The sequence below is a fragment of the Fusarium verticillioides genome, chromosome 3, assembly GCF_000149555.1.
Source record: "Fusarium verticillioides 7600 chromosome 3, whole genome shotgun sequence".
NCBI lineage: Eukaryota > Fungi > Ascomycota > Sordariomycetes > Hypocreales > Nectriaceae > Fusarium > Fusarium verticillioides.
Window position 1 is genome coordinate 4273096 of NC_031677.1, and position 14757 is coordinate 4287852.

Below are 14757 nucleotides of genomic sequence, written 5' to 3' on the forward strand. Positions count from 1 at the left end.
CAAAGTTTGAAGTGGTGGCATACAGCATCACATCGTGCCAAAAAGCCACCACACGAAATCTGAGCTCGCTTCGCCGCCACACACCAATAACATAACACACAACGGTATTAGTCTACACACGCTATTCCAAAGTAAACGGCCGCCTCACTTGGTTGGAAACTGCTACTGTAACCTCTTCACCGCCTCAGCCATGCATCTCTGTTCTGCGTCCTCATAAGTCGCCCGCATTGCATTTTCTTACTGTAGGTACAGAGTGGCCTACATACAGTACACACTACCGTACACTGCGCTCCTGTACATACATACATGCTCACACATACATGCAGGGAGGAACTGCCCCCCCGGAGACAGGCGTGTCCCGCATTGCATTGTCTTTCAATATCGTGCATCTACCGTTTGTCAAATGACTGGTCGTGCTGACCTGACTTGTTCTGTCGTAAAGAGTCCCCCTCCTCGGAGGTGTTGCCCTCAGCTGCGGAGCTTATCTATCCCTTTGAACTCTGCGTGCTGCTGTAGGGTAGTACTGCCACGAAAGTGTGCACCGTAGACAATAGGGTAACCACCACCACCGGTAGCAGGCAATATTGAATATTGAGATCTCACATACATAAACGACCTTCTGTACTGTAACGACGGCTCGTGTCATGTGCCAGAGCATATGACAGGTCTGCTCTTCCCCGGATGCCCCAGACTCCGTAACTTCCCCATCCGAGCGCTCAATGCACAGTCGGACTGACTCTCGGTCAAGGCGCTAGCAGGTGTTGAAAACTGTACGGTAGGTATTATCTTACCAAGTTTTAGATCTGCCTCTCATCACACCCACTGACAACGGCCCGGGCCATTCTGTGACTCACCACAGAGGCCGCTGCGAGTATCAGTTCAATGGCGACTGTTGTGCCACTCTGATAGCTAACCGTGAGGCGATGCTGGGGGCTCGACTGGACGAGAGTTTCGGTGACGGCTGATGGAACTTTCCGTGGAGAATGCCCATTTCTCGTGTTTTCTTTGTGTTATCTCTACGTACAGATAAGGGTTCTGCTTAGTTTACCTTCTTGTCGGAATGTGTGCATTTCTGTGTGCCCGAAATCCTGATTTTGATATGTTGGTTGGTGTTCAGCTGTGCAGTTCGTTTATGTTCCCCAGATTTCGGTAGTATCGGCTCATTGCTGCCCCTACAGCACAAAGACCATTTTGCCGAATCCTCTTCCCTGATTCGGCCGACCAACTGGGAAGCCATCCATCTCGAGGAAACCCGGTGTAGCGTTTCCCAGTATCTGTAAGCATGGCGTGGGTTGCACCGACACGAGGGGGCTAGAAACGGCTTTTCTTCTGTCTAAGGTAACCCAATCTGCATAAGAACACTTCACCAGCGCTTGAGCGCCAGGAACGTATATAACCTTGGGTGGCACGGCATATGCACGGAAACAGCCCCCTTTAGTTTTTGACCGGTTGAGTTCCACGGCTTTATGGGATGATAATGGTGATTTGCTGGAGGGGGAGAGCTGACGCTGATTTCAAAGGATATCACCTGTTCTTTCTTGGAGAGGAGCGACGCATCCTACGGACTGCTACCGAGAGGCGAGGGAGACCGACGTAACTCCGCTTGAGGGTGATATCATTGCTGGGGAAGTAACATATGTGATCTTGCCACGCCGCTGTACATATCTCGGGAGTGCACGACAGTGGGTAAAGACGACAATGAGAGGCTCGTGAATGAATATCGTGTAACAATGAGTGAGAAACACCAATACTGACTGACTAATTCTAGAGCGTCGTAATGTTGTTCTGTCAATGAGAGAATTGCTCTTTGAAAGACCGGCAACAGTACCCAGGGAGTTGTCATTTCAGGTGATACAGGGCAATACAAGCCAAAGGGCTCATTTCCCCGATCGGCAATAGTGTTGGTAGACTACTGATGGGTCAGTGCCGGAGATACTCATTGCTATGGACTCATGATCGGCATGCAACGGATGAGAAGCTCCGGAGAACTTCCAGCTGTGAGTCACGACCAGTCTCGCCGGAAGAACTGAACAAGGATCCCAAGAATACTCTGGGAAACAGCAAGGATAAAGGCATTAGATCCAACTAAGGCCTCATAATACCACAGGAAAGAAGAGTGTTGAATACACGATACATGAAGGACTTGTTGGGTGCCTGGGGCTGTTTGATATTGGTCTAGGTCGTCATGACAAAGCAGAGTCTGGATGAAATGTACCTCAAGTCTCTGCTATAGCAGTAGCATAGACATGGCAATATCAAGCTAGTTTGGAGCGACATTTGAGGCAGCTAAACTGTATTGACTTGGTCTTTTCCTCCTGTAAAGCCCTAAGGGCTTGATGGATGTAAGATTCAGGAGTCCCCGTGGAAGGTTTTGGGCAGAAGGTATATCGTGAAAAGGAACTATTTACTGCTGTGATATGTTTTGGTAGCCTAGATTTCACATTTATGGCCAAGTAGCAGGCCCATAGCTGAAAGCTAGCAATGATTTAACTGCTCAAGTCGTAGACTGGCTGTTCGTGATTTTATAACGTGGAATTCATGTATTTGAGACACTATAGATGCCCGAGACCACCAATAGGGCTGAATTGAGGCACAGGAAGGGATTTACTGCGTTATGATCAGCCTTAATAGAGAGAAATGGTTTCTTGGACCGGTTGCGTGATCGTGTTCGATATCCTCCTAGAAGATATACAGTCAACACACGAGTCTGGACAACCACCAACTCTTAAATAGAAGATCACCTGAGAAGTGTGGTATAAGAAAATGTAATAGTATCTGGAATTGTAGAGTTGAGCCTAGTCGTGCTTGTAGTTGGTTGATGAAGCTCAACGCCCGCAATGTGAACAGTATTAACCACTCTGCTTGCAGCCATTCCACAAGCTTAGAAGCGATAAGAGAAGTTTTAAATAGTATGATGACTTAGAGAAGAAGTTCCGTACCCGAGACTACTACTGAGATATCTAAGGATATCTTTGGGGAAGTCTAGTTCTGACAATGAGTGCTGAAAAGGTAGAAACTGTGCACTCTTGATTCTATATAGAATAGGATGTAGGGCCAGCAATTAATAATACTCTACTGATAAAGACGAAAGCAGGGAGCTCTTCATGATATATAAAACAATGTTGCTTGATGAATTGTATCTGTACTGGGCTCCGGTGCCAGCGTCCCGATGTTGAGTATGGATTATATGGCCCCAGCACGACAATACAATCTAGCATTCTTTGTATCAGTACCTTCAGATTACATCTAGATACAGTTTAAGTACAAAAAATATATCAGAGATACCATCATGCGAGGATTAGGACATCCTTCTGGTCTAGATTCTGCACATCTCCGGTGCGCGACGTCGATGTTGGCGTGACGATAGCCTCATCTTTGGGCCAACCACTCCCCAATGAGATTCTCGGATAACCTCAAGAGTTTCAGAGAGACCGAGCGAGAATGATTAAAGTGAAGTGGGAGAGTGTAAGTTTAGATTGAGAATGAAGATGCAACTTGTGGACAATCTGGGGGGCAGTCGACCAGCTCGCATGACTCAATGGAAGGGTCTGGCTCTAGTGAAACACATGAAGGACCGACTGTACATCGCATCAAGACTGCCCATGCCCGCTGTAAGGCGATGCCCATGCCGGTCCACACAGCTCCAGGTCCGTGACACGGCAGCTCGTCAGTTAAGCATGCAACAGGCGACGCACAAGACTACGAGCTACTAGATCTACAATTGAACAGTGTAATGAGACAATCATGTTGAAGCGTAACAATATTGAATTATGGATATCTTCTAGCTAATACCAAGAGCATCACAGGCCCTGAGCACAGGCCGGGCTGGGGTATCAAGCACATCGCGTTGGCAAGCATAGGCACGAATTAAACTGTCGCACATATATACTGACTGATATTGATATGAAATGTCAAATGAAGCGAAGCGCACTGCACTGTCAAGCATCTAGATCCTGCTTGCTTCAACAGCTTAGTCCTCGTTGGTGGGAGGACCAGCGTAGTTCTTGTGTCCCCAGACCCAGTACCAGATACCAGAAACCATGCACGCAAAGACGAAGACGACGGGGGCGTAGTTGACGGATTCGGGGGTAACGGGGATGGCGGAGGGCATGCAGAAGAGAGGCATAGCCAACAGAGACCAGGCTGATGGAGGAGTTAGCAAGACATATCACGATAGAGAGGATAAGAACACATACCGAGAGCGATCCAGTTGGCGATAGCACCCCACTTTCCGAGGTAGAACTGTCCAGTCTTGACCTGCTTGCGACCAGTAGCGAGACTGATGGCAATGGGAGTGGCATAAGAAGCAGTCAAGCAAATGACACCGACACCAGAGAAAGCGTTGAAAGCAGCGTAAGAACCGAAGTAGATGACACCGAGGACGATCTCAACAACCATGCAGAGCATCATAGCGTTCAGTGGAACGTCGAGAGAGGTGTTGACCTTGGACCACATCCTGGCACCGGGGATGGCACCATCACGAGCGAAAGCCCAAGCGCATCGAGAGCTGGCAGTTGTGCAGCCAATACCGCAGATGATGGCGAGGACGATGAGAGGAATGAGGAGACCGAAGGCACCACCGGAGCTGCCAACAGCGCTCTTGATGATAAGAGGCACGGGCTGGGCGGAGACGATGACGTCCTGGATTTCGGGCATGACGAACATGAGAGGGACGAGGAAGAGGAGACCGGCGAAGGTGTTGATGAAGATGGTGGCGACCATGGCCTTGGGGACCTGGACTTGAGGGTTCTGAACCTCCTCACACATGCTACAACATGTTAGCACAGCTGTTACGAGGTTGAGTTAGTTGGTAGACTGGGAACTCACGAGATGATCATTCCAGTAGAAGAAGTAGCATAAGCGGCGTGGAGGAGACCGACACAGAAAGACCATCCCTTGGGCCAGCCAGAGTTGTCCTCGAAGTGTGTGAAGACCCAGTTAGCATCACGGCGTCCGTTCTTAGCGATGGCAAGGATAGTAGCGATGATGGCGATGAGACCAGCGAAGGTCCAGAAGATGGCGGCGGTCTTTGAGCGAGGTATCAGCAACGATTACGTTCACACGAGGAGGGGACAAGCATACATCGATCCAGGGAAGCCACTTGTTGCCGAGCGCAGAGACAGCATTGCACAGGACAGTCAGGGCAAGGAAGATCAGGAAGACCTGGTAAGCCTCTCCCGACAGGACACCGACGCCAGGGCTCTTCTCGAAGACATTGACACAGCCGACGATGAAGAGGGCGGTACCGAAGTTGACGGCGAGAGTGATGGTAATGTTTCCAACTAGATAGAGCCAGCCACAGATCCAGCTAGCAATGCGACGCCATCGGGGAGGAGAGAGCATAAAGGCCTGGTAGTAAACACCTATAGTATCACGCGATCAGTTACATGTTCACATTGGGACGCAAGCAAGATGGGAGGAATAATCTGTTCTTGTTTACCTCCAGCAGTAGGATAGACACTGGTGATTTCACCGAGAGAGCAAGCAACACAGACAATGATGAGGGAGACGGCGAGCCAGCCCCAGATGACGTTGACGGGACCGCCGCCAATCAGAGGGTAAACCAGGGTGGTAGCGAGACCGTAGGGGATGGAAGCGAGGACGAAGGACATGAAGGCGACCTGGAAGGTAGAGCGGTTACGCGACAGCTCAGCCTTGTAGCCGAGGTTCTCGAGGAGCTGGTCAGCGCCATCAGTGTTTCCGAGAGAGGCCTTTGAGCCTCGACGAGGCTTCTGCTCTGCGACGGGGTCCATGACTCCGGTGCTTGTGCTGGCCGAGTCGTGCTTAGACATAATCGGGAGGGAGAGGATGAAGAACAACTACAACAAGGGTGTTGTAGAGGGAGAGAGAGAGAGAGAGGTGAGAGAAGAAGAGAGAGTGACACGCGATGCGAGAAGGCGTGGGAATGTGAGGGGATTTAAAAAGAAAGGAATTGAATCTGGGGAAGAGTGACCATTGAAGAGATTTGGAGTACTCCGTATGTTAGTTAGACCGAACCTAGACAAGCAATCAAGGCATGGGAGGGGGAGAGAGAGGGAGAGTGGGCAAACGCTAAATTATCTACTGCAGTGTTGCTGCGGGAGTGGAGTTTTCCATGTGCGTGGGTGCGTGGTGGCAATCAACAGCCATCCATGGGGGCAGGGATTGCTCAAGCCAACGTCTGAAAGAGGGAAAGGTGAGAAAGGGACTGACTGGAGACGGATGGAAAGCCAAGGGTCAGGTTCTAGATACGGGCCAAGGAACAGGGGGGGACGAGTGACTGACTGATTGCAGTGACTGACAGCCAGACAGTGAGTAAGTGAGTGAGTGTTAGTGAGTACAATGCTTACTCTCCAGTAATACAATGAGTGTACTCCGTAGATGACAGCTCTCCTTAACAGTGGCTACAACGCCATCACCAAACTCTCCCACCGAGCAACACCTCCTCTTCCCCGTCTGATAGGCCAAGCGCGGGGCTGAAGAGGAAAAGCGATTCATTCAACGACCGGGGAAACACGATGCGATAGGCCCCCTACGTCATGCTACTAACCTCCAAAGTGGGCTGCACCAAGACGGCCAAGCCGATACAAGGTTTCGGCGTCGACAGCTCAAACTGGAAGGAGATTAGTTCTGCCACAGCAAAATACCGCGTTTCATAGGTCGAATCTGAGAGTGCCAATTACTGAGCCAAGCTTTCAGCCGTCTTTCATTTGCTAACTGTTAGCTACTCGTTAGGCGGTGGTGGTAGGCGGTGGTAGGTGGTGGTTGGCTGGTAGGTTTCACCCGAGGACTGATACAGATATTGGCAGACATGTGCTGCGAGCTTTGACGGTCGAAGAGGTTGCTTGTGAAACAGGCAGATCATGCACATTCACCTTAAAATTCACCCATCATATCTATCAAACCCCGAATGCCGGGACTGAATTGAATGCACCATCGATGCATCCCCAATCTCCAACTTTACCTAATCTGGTGAATATCCAGTATGTGATCGTCAGGGTATCAGCGCCCGCGCCCGCGCCCTGCCCCGGCAATCCTGGCATCTAAACGTGGTTTGAGGGATTGATAGATAGCCTTGGCCTAGTTATCACAAAGTTTGGGGTATTCAAGCTTCAAGAGTCGTTAAACATCGTTACCCCTCGTTCCTCGCCTTATTCCTATCTAAGAAGTCCGGCGACATTTCCGTGATAGATAATGAAACCTGTCTATCTCCCGCACACACGTGACCGGTTCGTCCAAGATAACGAGCCGCAAGAACGCTGTGTATCATTGATATGTACGGGTGCAAGATATGTATCATGAAGCTATCGTCTCGTATCTTCAACCCCGACCGCCGTTGTAGTCAGCGCCGCCAGCCTTCCTCAACCTCACGACGATATCCCCCTCATCCAGCTCGGACCGATCCCCCGTGGTGACCGCGATGCTGTGATGCGAGAGCACCCTCTTGACATCGCCGCTCTCGATGCTGACGCGCGCTTTCCGCATGACCTTTGTGTTCTCGCCGATCCAGACGACGAGCGCAAACTTGACGCGCTTGCTCTCCTTGTCGTTGGCGTACTCGACGCGCACGTAGCCGTACTGCACCTGCCCGTCGTCCAGCTCCTTGACCATCTCGGCCAGACCGCCTGTTCCCGTCTTGGTGAGGCTCAGCTTGTTCCCCACGGCGGACGCGTACGAGATGAGCAGCCAGTTTGTCTCGTCCTTGTCTGAGCGAACGGCGTCGTAGGCTGCGCTGACTTCTGGCGCGTCGAGGCCCGACATTGTGATAGGTATGTTGCGGATATAGTAGAGATTGGGATCGGTGTTGGTGCGAATAGAGGGGGAGGCTCGGCGCGAAGAGGGAATAAACTGGGCCTGGGGTACGTAGTGTGAGTGAGATCAACCAACAAAAGCTCTGTATCGGAAGACGGCAGAGGAATACATACCTAGAGAAAGGGTTCAATGAGCTTGGATCAGGCCTCAAAAGACAAAGACAGACTCAGGAGTTCAGGGGCCCTCTCTCTCTCTCTGCTTTGCTCTGCTCTGCTCTGCCTCTGCGGTTTGTTAGCCCCTGCACCTGGAAAAAAAGCCACGGCTCTACTGGGAAAAGCTCGGCTATGTACGGAACGCGTTACGCACTCTAGAAGCCCGCCGATCCATATTTTGTGCATTTGACGCTAGAAGAGAAACGGAACAACTCCGTTCTGTTGGTCTCACGCCAAGAGCTTTGGTAGTCCAGGATTCTGACACGGTCACTCGTGAGAAAAAAAGGAGCTTGTGAATAATCGTGAGGGAAACGTTGCAGCTTCAGCTCAGGGGCTGATCCGGCTCCTCTTACCGGAGACCCGTTCTTCTCGTCTGTCGTAACCTCCACGATTATAATCGTCGGAATATTAAATATTTGCTTTTGTTGTACGTAAAAAGCGCGGGTTGACGACAGATTCCCTTTCCCCTCCCCCGTGGGACACTAGGAAGATTCATCTAGGCGACGATGGTAGGGCTTGGTGTGTTTTTGAGGGGTTCAAGATGATACCAGACACTGCAACGTTTACATGGTACAAGTAGTACTCGAATACCGTCTCCTCGCTTTGTTTTTGCGTTATTCCTGATGTCTCAAGCTAACACAGCGATAATCACCCAAGGAACCAATAACAGACCCTCAATCAATTCTTTTCAACGACGATCACAAACTGCACCGACCTGACTGCTCAAAGAGACAGCAATAATCACTGACAGGACAGCACAATCGGGCCGAGACCGTAACATTTGCGGGGGCTGCTTACGGTGCTCCAGCGCTGTAAAGAATCCACCGTCGCCCGCCGTTTCACTCGGAAAACTGAAAGGTGCCCTGTAGCGAGGCTACGAGGCCCTGTAAGTGGATATCCAGCAGACCAGGATATCCCATGGTCCAGTGAAATTGTCGCATAGAATCTGGACTTTATGATAACTTTTCGTAATGAGAAAGACGGGAAAATGTCTCAATTAATGGGACTCGAAAACGTCAGAAATACGGCGCCCATCGAGATCGTAACGTAAAAAATTGAAGATCTCGGGTTTAATCGCTATAACACAGAGTAAACTCAATCAGGCGCTGATCAGCTTCTGCAAGTGATTTTCTTTCCTTTTTTTTTTTTTTTTTTTTTTTTTTTTTTTTTTTTTTGTTTTTGAAGAAGAATTCTAGACTTTTTCTTTTTGAACAAGGATCTTTTTAATATTACCTGTCATATCGAGCTTGATCCCCCGAACTCGATAATTTACGGAAATTGAGCGACCATTAAATCCCGACAGTCCAATAATTGACCATTAGTTACCTTGATATCCCATCCCGTCTTTCTCGGTAGCCAGAAGAACAATAGTGTGCTTTTACTAGCAGGCTCTGGGGTGGCAATGCATCGTATGATGTGCTTGTGTGTGAACCAACTGAGCGACGGGTCTTTTTGCTGTGTTGGTTCGGACGCATGAAATGAACATACGACTACGGTGAGCTTGCGACGGTCTCGGGTTCGGGAGGTTGCTTCCGCGTGAAGCTTGTTCGTATATTTGTTGCCACTGGTGGTGTGATGGTTGACTTGAAACATTTACATGTTAATGACTGGCCTTTATGACTTGAACTCTCTGATTGAACCTTAATATGCTTTCCAACTTCTGCAATAAGCACTAATGCTGTACGGCGCTTGAATGACCCCTGAGGACTCATGCTTGGATAATCACATGCTGGGTATTTAAGCTTAAACACATGTGCAAGGTTGACTGACCTGCATTGCTTCATTCTCGGCCCCCAAAGCCTTCAATATGCGAAACCCGAGACCTAAGTTAGATGAGTTTGGATAATCTTGGCGATATGATGCATCATGAACAGATCCCAGCATTGGAAGACCGCGGAAGATGAGATAAGCTTCTTTGGTAATTCCTCGCTCCTCGAGGAGCAAAAGATACCAGGCTTTAATATGGGATATTGCAATCTAATAGGTATCCTAAGGCTGGTAAAAACAATTCTAAAATTATGCTGATTTACCCAAGTCTTCTTGCCATTGAGGATCAAGCTCCTGAGTTTTATTACCCCCGTAGCTATTCACTCCTTCGCCCCTGGGGTAAGGAGAGCTTTTCCAAAGTCTTCCAGAAGTAATTCAAGGGGGCCCTTCTATTTTTAAAATGGAACCATGATCTTCCGTAGGGCGTTGAAACAAAGTGTCATGGTCGAAGCTTGCATTTAGCCCCTAATGTCTCGAGAAGAGCCTTGGGTGTTTCAGGGCACTCGCTGAAGCATTGGGCAATATGAACTGCAACGCACTGTTGCAAATATCATGTGTTGCTTGGCCGAGAATGTGTTTTTTGAGGGAATGGGTATCGCGATATGTCAAGTTGTTCTGTACCAAGCTGCTTGTCATGGTCCTAGCTGAGTATTGACGTCTTTCGACCAACATGCTGAATTTGGATCACAAGATCTAGAGTGAGCGAATTGAGAGATGACTCAAGAAGCATGTCGCGAATGAAGTTGACTTTGCAAAATAGCTGCCACAAAAGTAGCAGGATAGCGTATTTCAATGCTTATCGAAAGTAGCCAATCTGACCAACTCGTTAAACCGTATACCAGAGATATCATCTTGAGATAAGTCCATGGCAAGACTTACTTCTCACTAATTTAAAGGTTGAGAGCTTAGTAAGATCTGTGAAAGGCATGATTTCGTATATATAGCACTTGTTAAAGAGTTTCAAGCAGCCTTCAACATTTCCCATTGAAAACACGAAAGAGTGACTAGGTATTATCCTGATCCTTTATGTTAACTTGGTAACAAGAGAAGTTGCATTATCAAAGGCCTCTAAAGAGTCAGCTCTTAAAAATCATTTCTAGGATATTGAGAAGTGTCAGAGAGAGGACTCTTACCATCATACAACGCAACGATACAACATGTAGACTGGTATCTCAATGCTGGACCACGAAACATATGTGGCGTTATAAGTATCTGTTAGCGTTTTCGTTTCAGTAATTATCCTCTGGAACAAGCCTGGAGATCTTTCAATTGCTGGGCCTCGAATCCGACTGAAATGACTGCTTCTGCTGAAGTTGATGTCGTGTCGATTCCACATAACACTAAATTGAGTTACAGTGAGTGCGCTGTATGTATAGCATGACTACGGAGTGCGGTGGGATGAAAGTAAGCATCTTATGGTCTAGTCGCTTTAGAGAAGCTGTATCCTTTCGATCTCGATGTGTAAACCCAAGCAGCTCTTCAAGAGCTCCCGCAATGTCCAAAACATCCAATACTTTGAAACCGACTAACATCATTATATATACGGATCTTTCGTGAAATTCGCCTTTTCTGTTTCGATGATCTTACCTCAAGTCTTTAGAACTACTGTGATCAACCTAGCTTAGCCGACATGCCTGCGGGCGTTATGTTACACTTGGACCTGGTCGAATTAAGCTTATTTCTTAGCCGACCAGACTCACAGATTTCATCTAATAGAGTTCATGTAGCTGATTACTTATTTGGGAAGGAGAAGATGCTAGTATTATTTGTAGACATGCGTGGTTTGTGTTCTGGGAAATTTGCTATGCTGAAACTGTCGAGGGTATATCTTAAACTGAATTATCTACAAAGAGCGTCAAGATAATTCTACTGGTTGACCTTTGAAATGACCTTTGAAACTACTGAATGTGCAGTCTTCTCTCCATCTGTTCCCTCTCGTTCACTTGCTCCATCGCCGATACTTCCAGAGCTCTCCTCATCAGACACTCTCGAGTCGAGTGTAGTGCCCTCGTAACCACGCTTGACAAGCTGAGGGTTTCTTCGACTCCACCATAGCAAGCCAAGTTGCACGAACACCGAAGCAAAAGACATTGCTGTAGCCAATGGAAATCCAATAGGGTACTGTGGCGCATCTGCAACTCTGAAAGCACGAAGTGGAATCGTCGCATGGCCGATATACACGATCATAACCGTGATCGCAACAATAATCGCTCTCGCTTCTGGCTCCTTTCTCATAAGTTCCGCGAACCAAGCCATCAGCGATGGAGCTCCGGCGTTGGCAGCGTAGGTCATGAAGTAGAATGCCATAACGACCTTCTGGTCCGAAGGCCAAGCACAAAGAACGCAAAGCAGGACCCCAAATGAAAATGTAGATCCAGTACTGATCTGCCATCTCCAGTGTTTCCAATCAGACAAGCCGTTCAGGATAAGATTTGAAACAATCTGGAGAGCATATCCACCGAGAGGAAGGACGTTGACCTGGTATGTGCTATACATACGATTCCCAGCTTCATCCTTGAGACTTTCGATATAAAGGACAAAGTAAGAAGTGGCACGATGTGCCCAAGCGCTCAAAGCAAAGGCAACGAGGAAGAAGTACGTCACAGGATGAACGATCAACCTGCGCAGCTTCTGCTTCAAGATAGCTGGAGGGATAAGTTTCGACGTATTCGCGCCAAAGCCCTCCATACGCTCACGAGACAACCTCTTCTCATCCTCCGTTAACCACTTGGCACGCGTGTACGCAGGCGTATCAGGAATGATAAAGAAGCCAACAATTCCCTGAGCGATAGTGATGACGCCCGAAACAATAAACAGCCACTGCCAGCCGGCGATTCCATGGGCGCCGTTTAGGTTACGGTACAGAGCGGCTTGGAGGGCGCCGAGAAACATGGCTCCTGCGACGTCGGAGACGTTGAAGCAGGCGATTCGGAAGGCGAGTTCTTTGGGGGTGTACCAGTTGAAGATGAGGGAGACGACGCTGGGCCAGAATACGGCTGAGAAGAGACCGAGGAAGAAGCGGAGGGCGTAGACGGTTGTTGCGTTCTGGGCTTTGCAGGTGCTGATGTCTGTGTTAGTGGAGCATGATCACATAGGCGTATGAGTAAAGACTTACACAATGACGAATAGACCCCAGATGATCTCGCAGGTTGGTAGAAACAGAGATGGTCGGACCTGGAACTGATTAGTAGGACCCAAAGCACCAGGGTTGTTCAACTCACCCTCGTCTGAGCCAACTGTCCAGGAACAAGACCAATGGCATATCCGATAGAGAAGTAAGTGTTGAAAAAGACCAACTCATTGCCGTATAAACCCAAGGCTTCTCGCATTCCAGAAACATATGCCTGTGTCGTTGCAGACTGATCCATCTCCTTCATGATACCAGCAATGAAAGTCCACGTCAAAAGAAGACAATCAAGCTTAAGAATCAAGACATGTCTTGGATTGCGAAAGTAGGGTATCGCTCTAGAGACATGTTTGAAGATGCCCGTTTGAAGAGGATATGTCACAGTCTCGACTGTATCCGCCTGTTCAGTTCTGATAGTCGCCATGATCACAGCTATTTCTCAAAGAAATGAGTATATAAACTGATAACAAACAAAGCAAAGATCCATTAATGGAAAAACGGCTTAGGGTTATATACATATCAACAGATCGCGACCCTGTCTTCACATCATCCGCAATTCAACAAACCATGACAGATGTGAAACTCGAGATAGGAATTTAGCGGGTCACTCCAGCATCTGCAGTTCTCGCGTCATTCGCCGCCCAAAGAACGACATTCTCCCAAACGGGCTATTCCCGTCGGCCAAGACCCGACGCTTGCAGGTTAAGCTTATATCTTTATCACGGCCGATTATGTGCGAGACCGTCTGCTCAGATCTATGCCTTTTCCAACAGAGGATGTACTGGAGGAGGCGGTCCGATCGCGAATGTGAAGGCTTGACTGGGAAAATTAACGGATCTGGTAATTCTGCCGTGTCGAGTGTTTATCTCTTACAAGTGGGGGGACATGGTGTAAGCGAAAATTATTGCCAAGAACAGGCATGTCGCTTGATATCGTGAGATTGGTCATGGGTTGTGTAGATAAACTCGCGTCCGAGTAAGAAGATGATAAAAGCCAACTGGATCCAAAGCACTATGATCTATTTGAGCATCGTAATACTATGCCAATGGTATAATCGATACAATGGCGGCAATCGCTGCTTTATCTTCAAGGGCGTAGTGCCTCACCAATGGTCTAACAATAAGGCGAAAGTGCAAGTTCTTGTTATTAGCTCGAATCTTCAAGTTTCGTGGTCATCGATGCAAAATGGAGAAATAACTCATCATGTATCCAAGAAGCATATTTTGAGGCCCCCAAGGCCGTGCACTACTCGCATCTCATAGGTAGCCTACTTGCACTTTGCAGCACCACTACAAAGACTCATGCCTATAGAACCTCACCCATTAGAAAGTGTAGCTGTAATAGTTGCGCCACAGCGTAGACTATCTCGCCCGGTTGATATGTGAAGCTGTAGTTATACCAGGCATCGGTCGACCACAGAGCGACATTCATCCCGAACCAATTTCTATAAAGTGAGGCTCTTCTTCCTCGTGTAACAGGAAAATATCGCTGGCACTCATCCCTTCTGTATGTTTGCCATTGCCCACGTATTCCTCTTAAGAAGATATTAGCTGACACCCCCGTTGTAGAAGTCAAAGAGCTTGACCTCAAAAAGATACTCCGCTGTTAACGTTGATAAATTGTCATGTACGTCCCCTGTCCTATGCTCTGAATCTGTTGAACCACTAACGCTGACTGAGACTAGTCACATCAAGATGTCTTCAGAATGGACGCCTGATTACCAGAAGGAGGATAATGGTGCTCCAGTCTACGATCAACAGGAGGAGCAGCCTGGTCCAGCATATGAGGACAACTCTGCTGAGGTTGTGTTCGAGGAAGGCAGCGATTCTGGAAGTGGCTGGAATACTGATGAAGCAAACGAGAGCTTGTCTGATAGCTCATCCTCTAGTGGATCCTCGTCTTAGTTGAGGCGCTCGGAAG

The 14757-nt window shown here is 48.4% G+C and overlaps 4 protein-coding genes across 5 annotated transcripts; 1 reads left to right on the forward strand and 3 right to left on the reverse strand.

The window, feature by feature from the left end:
• Positions 1-3726: 3726 nt before the first annotated feature.
• FVEG_05661 (hypothetical protein) lies at positions 3727-6259 on the reverse strand. Its single transcript, XM_018893906.1, has 5 exons — positions 5441-6259; positions 5083-5363; positions 4828-5027; positions 4197-4768; positions 3727-4143 (listed from the first exon to the last, which is right to left on the reverse strand). The coding sequence occupies exons 1-5, from the start codon at positions 5790-5792 to the stop codon at positions 3971-3973; spliced, it is 1578 nt and encodes a 525-aa protein (XP_018750844.1). The 5' UTR covers positions 5793-6259; the 3' UTR covers positions 3727-3970.
• Positions 6260-6705: 446 nt separating this feature from the next.
• FVEG_05662 (hypothetical protein) lies at positions 6706-8901 on the reverse strand. Of its 2 annotated transcripts, XM_018893907.1 has the most exons (3): positions 8098-8901; positions 7905-8012; positions 6706-7833 (listed from the first exon to the last, which is right to left on the reverse strand). In XM_018893907.1, exon 3 carries the CDS (start codon positions 7738-7740, stop codon positions 7300-7302), a length of 441 nt encoding a protein of 146 aa, XP_018750845.1. In that variant the 5' UTR covers positions 7741-7833; positions 7905-8012; positions 8098-8901; the 3' UTR covers positions 6706-7299. The 2 variants fall into 2 exon arrangements, with proteins under 2 accessions (XP_018750845.1, XP_018750846.1); XM_018893908.1 differs by lacking the exon at positions 8098-8901 and having other exon boundaries at positions 7905-8069.
• A 2550-nt stretch (positions 8902-11451) lies between these two features.
• Positions 11452-13299, reverse strand: FVEG_05663 (hypothetical protein). The gene is made up of 3 exons (XM_018893909.1): positions 12932-13299; positions 12826-12884; positions 11452-12771 (listed from the first exon to the last, which is right to left on the reverse strand). The coding sequence occupies exons 1-3, from the start codon at positions 13259-13261 to the stop codon at positions 11577-11579; spliced, it is 1584 nt and encodes a 527-aa protein (XP_018750847.1). The 5' UTR covers positions 13262-13299; the 3' UTR covers positions 11452-11576.
• Positions 13300-14531: 1232 nt separating this feature from the next.
• Positions 14532-14741, forward strand: FVEG_15694 (hypothetical protein; the record flags this gene model as incomplete). The annotated part of the gene is made up of 1 exon (XM_018904887.1): positions 14532-14741. The coding sequence occupies one exon, from the start codon at positions 14532-14534 to the stop codon at positions 14739-14741; it is 210 nt and encodes a 69-aa protein (XP_018750848.1).
• Between the last annotated feature and the right edge of the window lie 16 nt (positions 14742-14757).

Excerpts from the sequence above, each read along its gene's own strand:
- FVEG_05661 (XM_018893906.1), bottom strand. The coding sequence starts at position 5,792 with ATGTCTAAGCACGACTCGGCCAGCACAAGCACCGGAGTCATGGACCCC. Across the intron at positions 5,028-5,082 it reads AGTGGCTTCCCTGGATCGAT|ACCGCCGCCATCTTCTGGAC; the intron begins GTATGCTTGTCC and ends CCTCGCTCAAAG. Across the intron at positions 4,769-4,827 it reads TCTACTGGAATGATCATCTC|CATGTGTGAGGAGGTTCAGA; the intron begins GTGAGTTCCCAG and ends AACATGTTGTAG.
- FVEG_05662 (XM_018893907.1), bottom strand. The coding sequence starts at position 7,740 with ATGTCGGGCCTCGACGCGCCAGAAGTCAGCGCAGCCTACGACGCCGTT.
- FVEG_05663 (XM_018893909.1), bottom strand. The coding sequence starts at position 13,261 with ATGGCGACTATCAGAACTGAACAGGCGGATACAGTCGAGACTGTGACA. Across the intron at positions 12,885-12,931 it reads GACAGTTGGCTCAGACGAGG|GTCCGACCATCTCTGTTTCT; the intron begins GTGAGTTGAACA and ends AATCAGTTCCAG. Across the intron at positions 12,772-12,825 it reads TGGGGTCTATTCGTCATTGT|CACCTGCAAAGCCCAGAACG; the intron begins GTAAGTCTTTAC and ends CACAGACATCAG.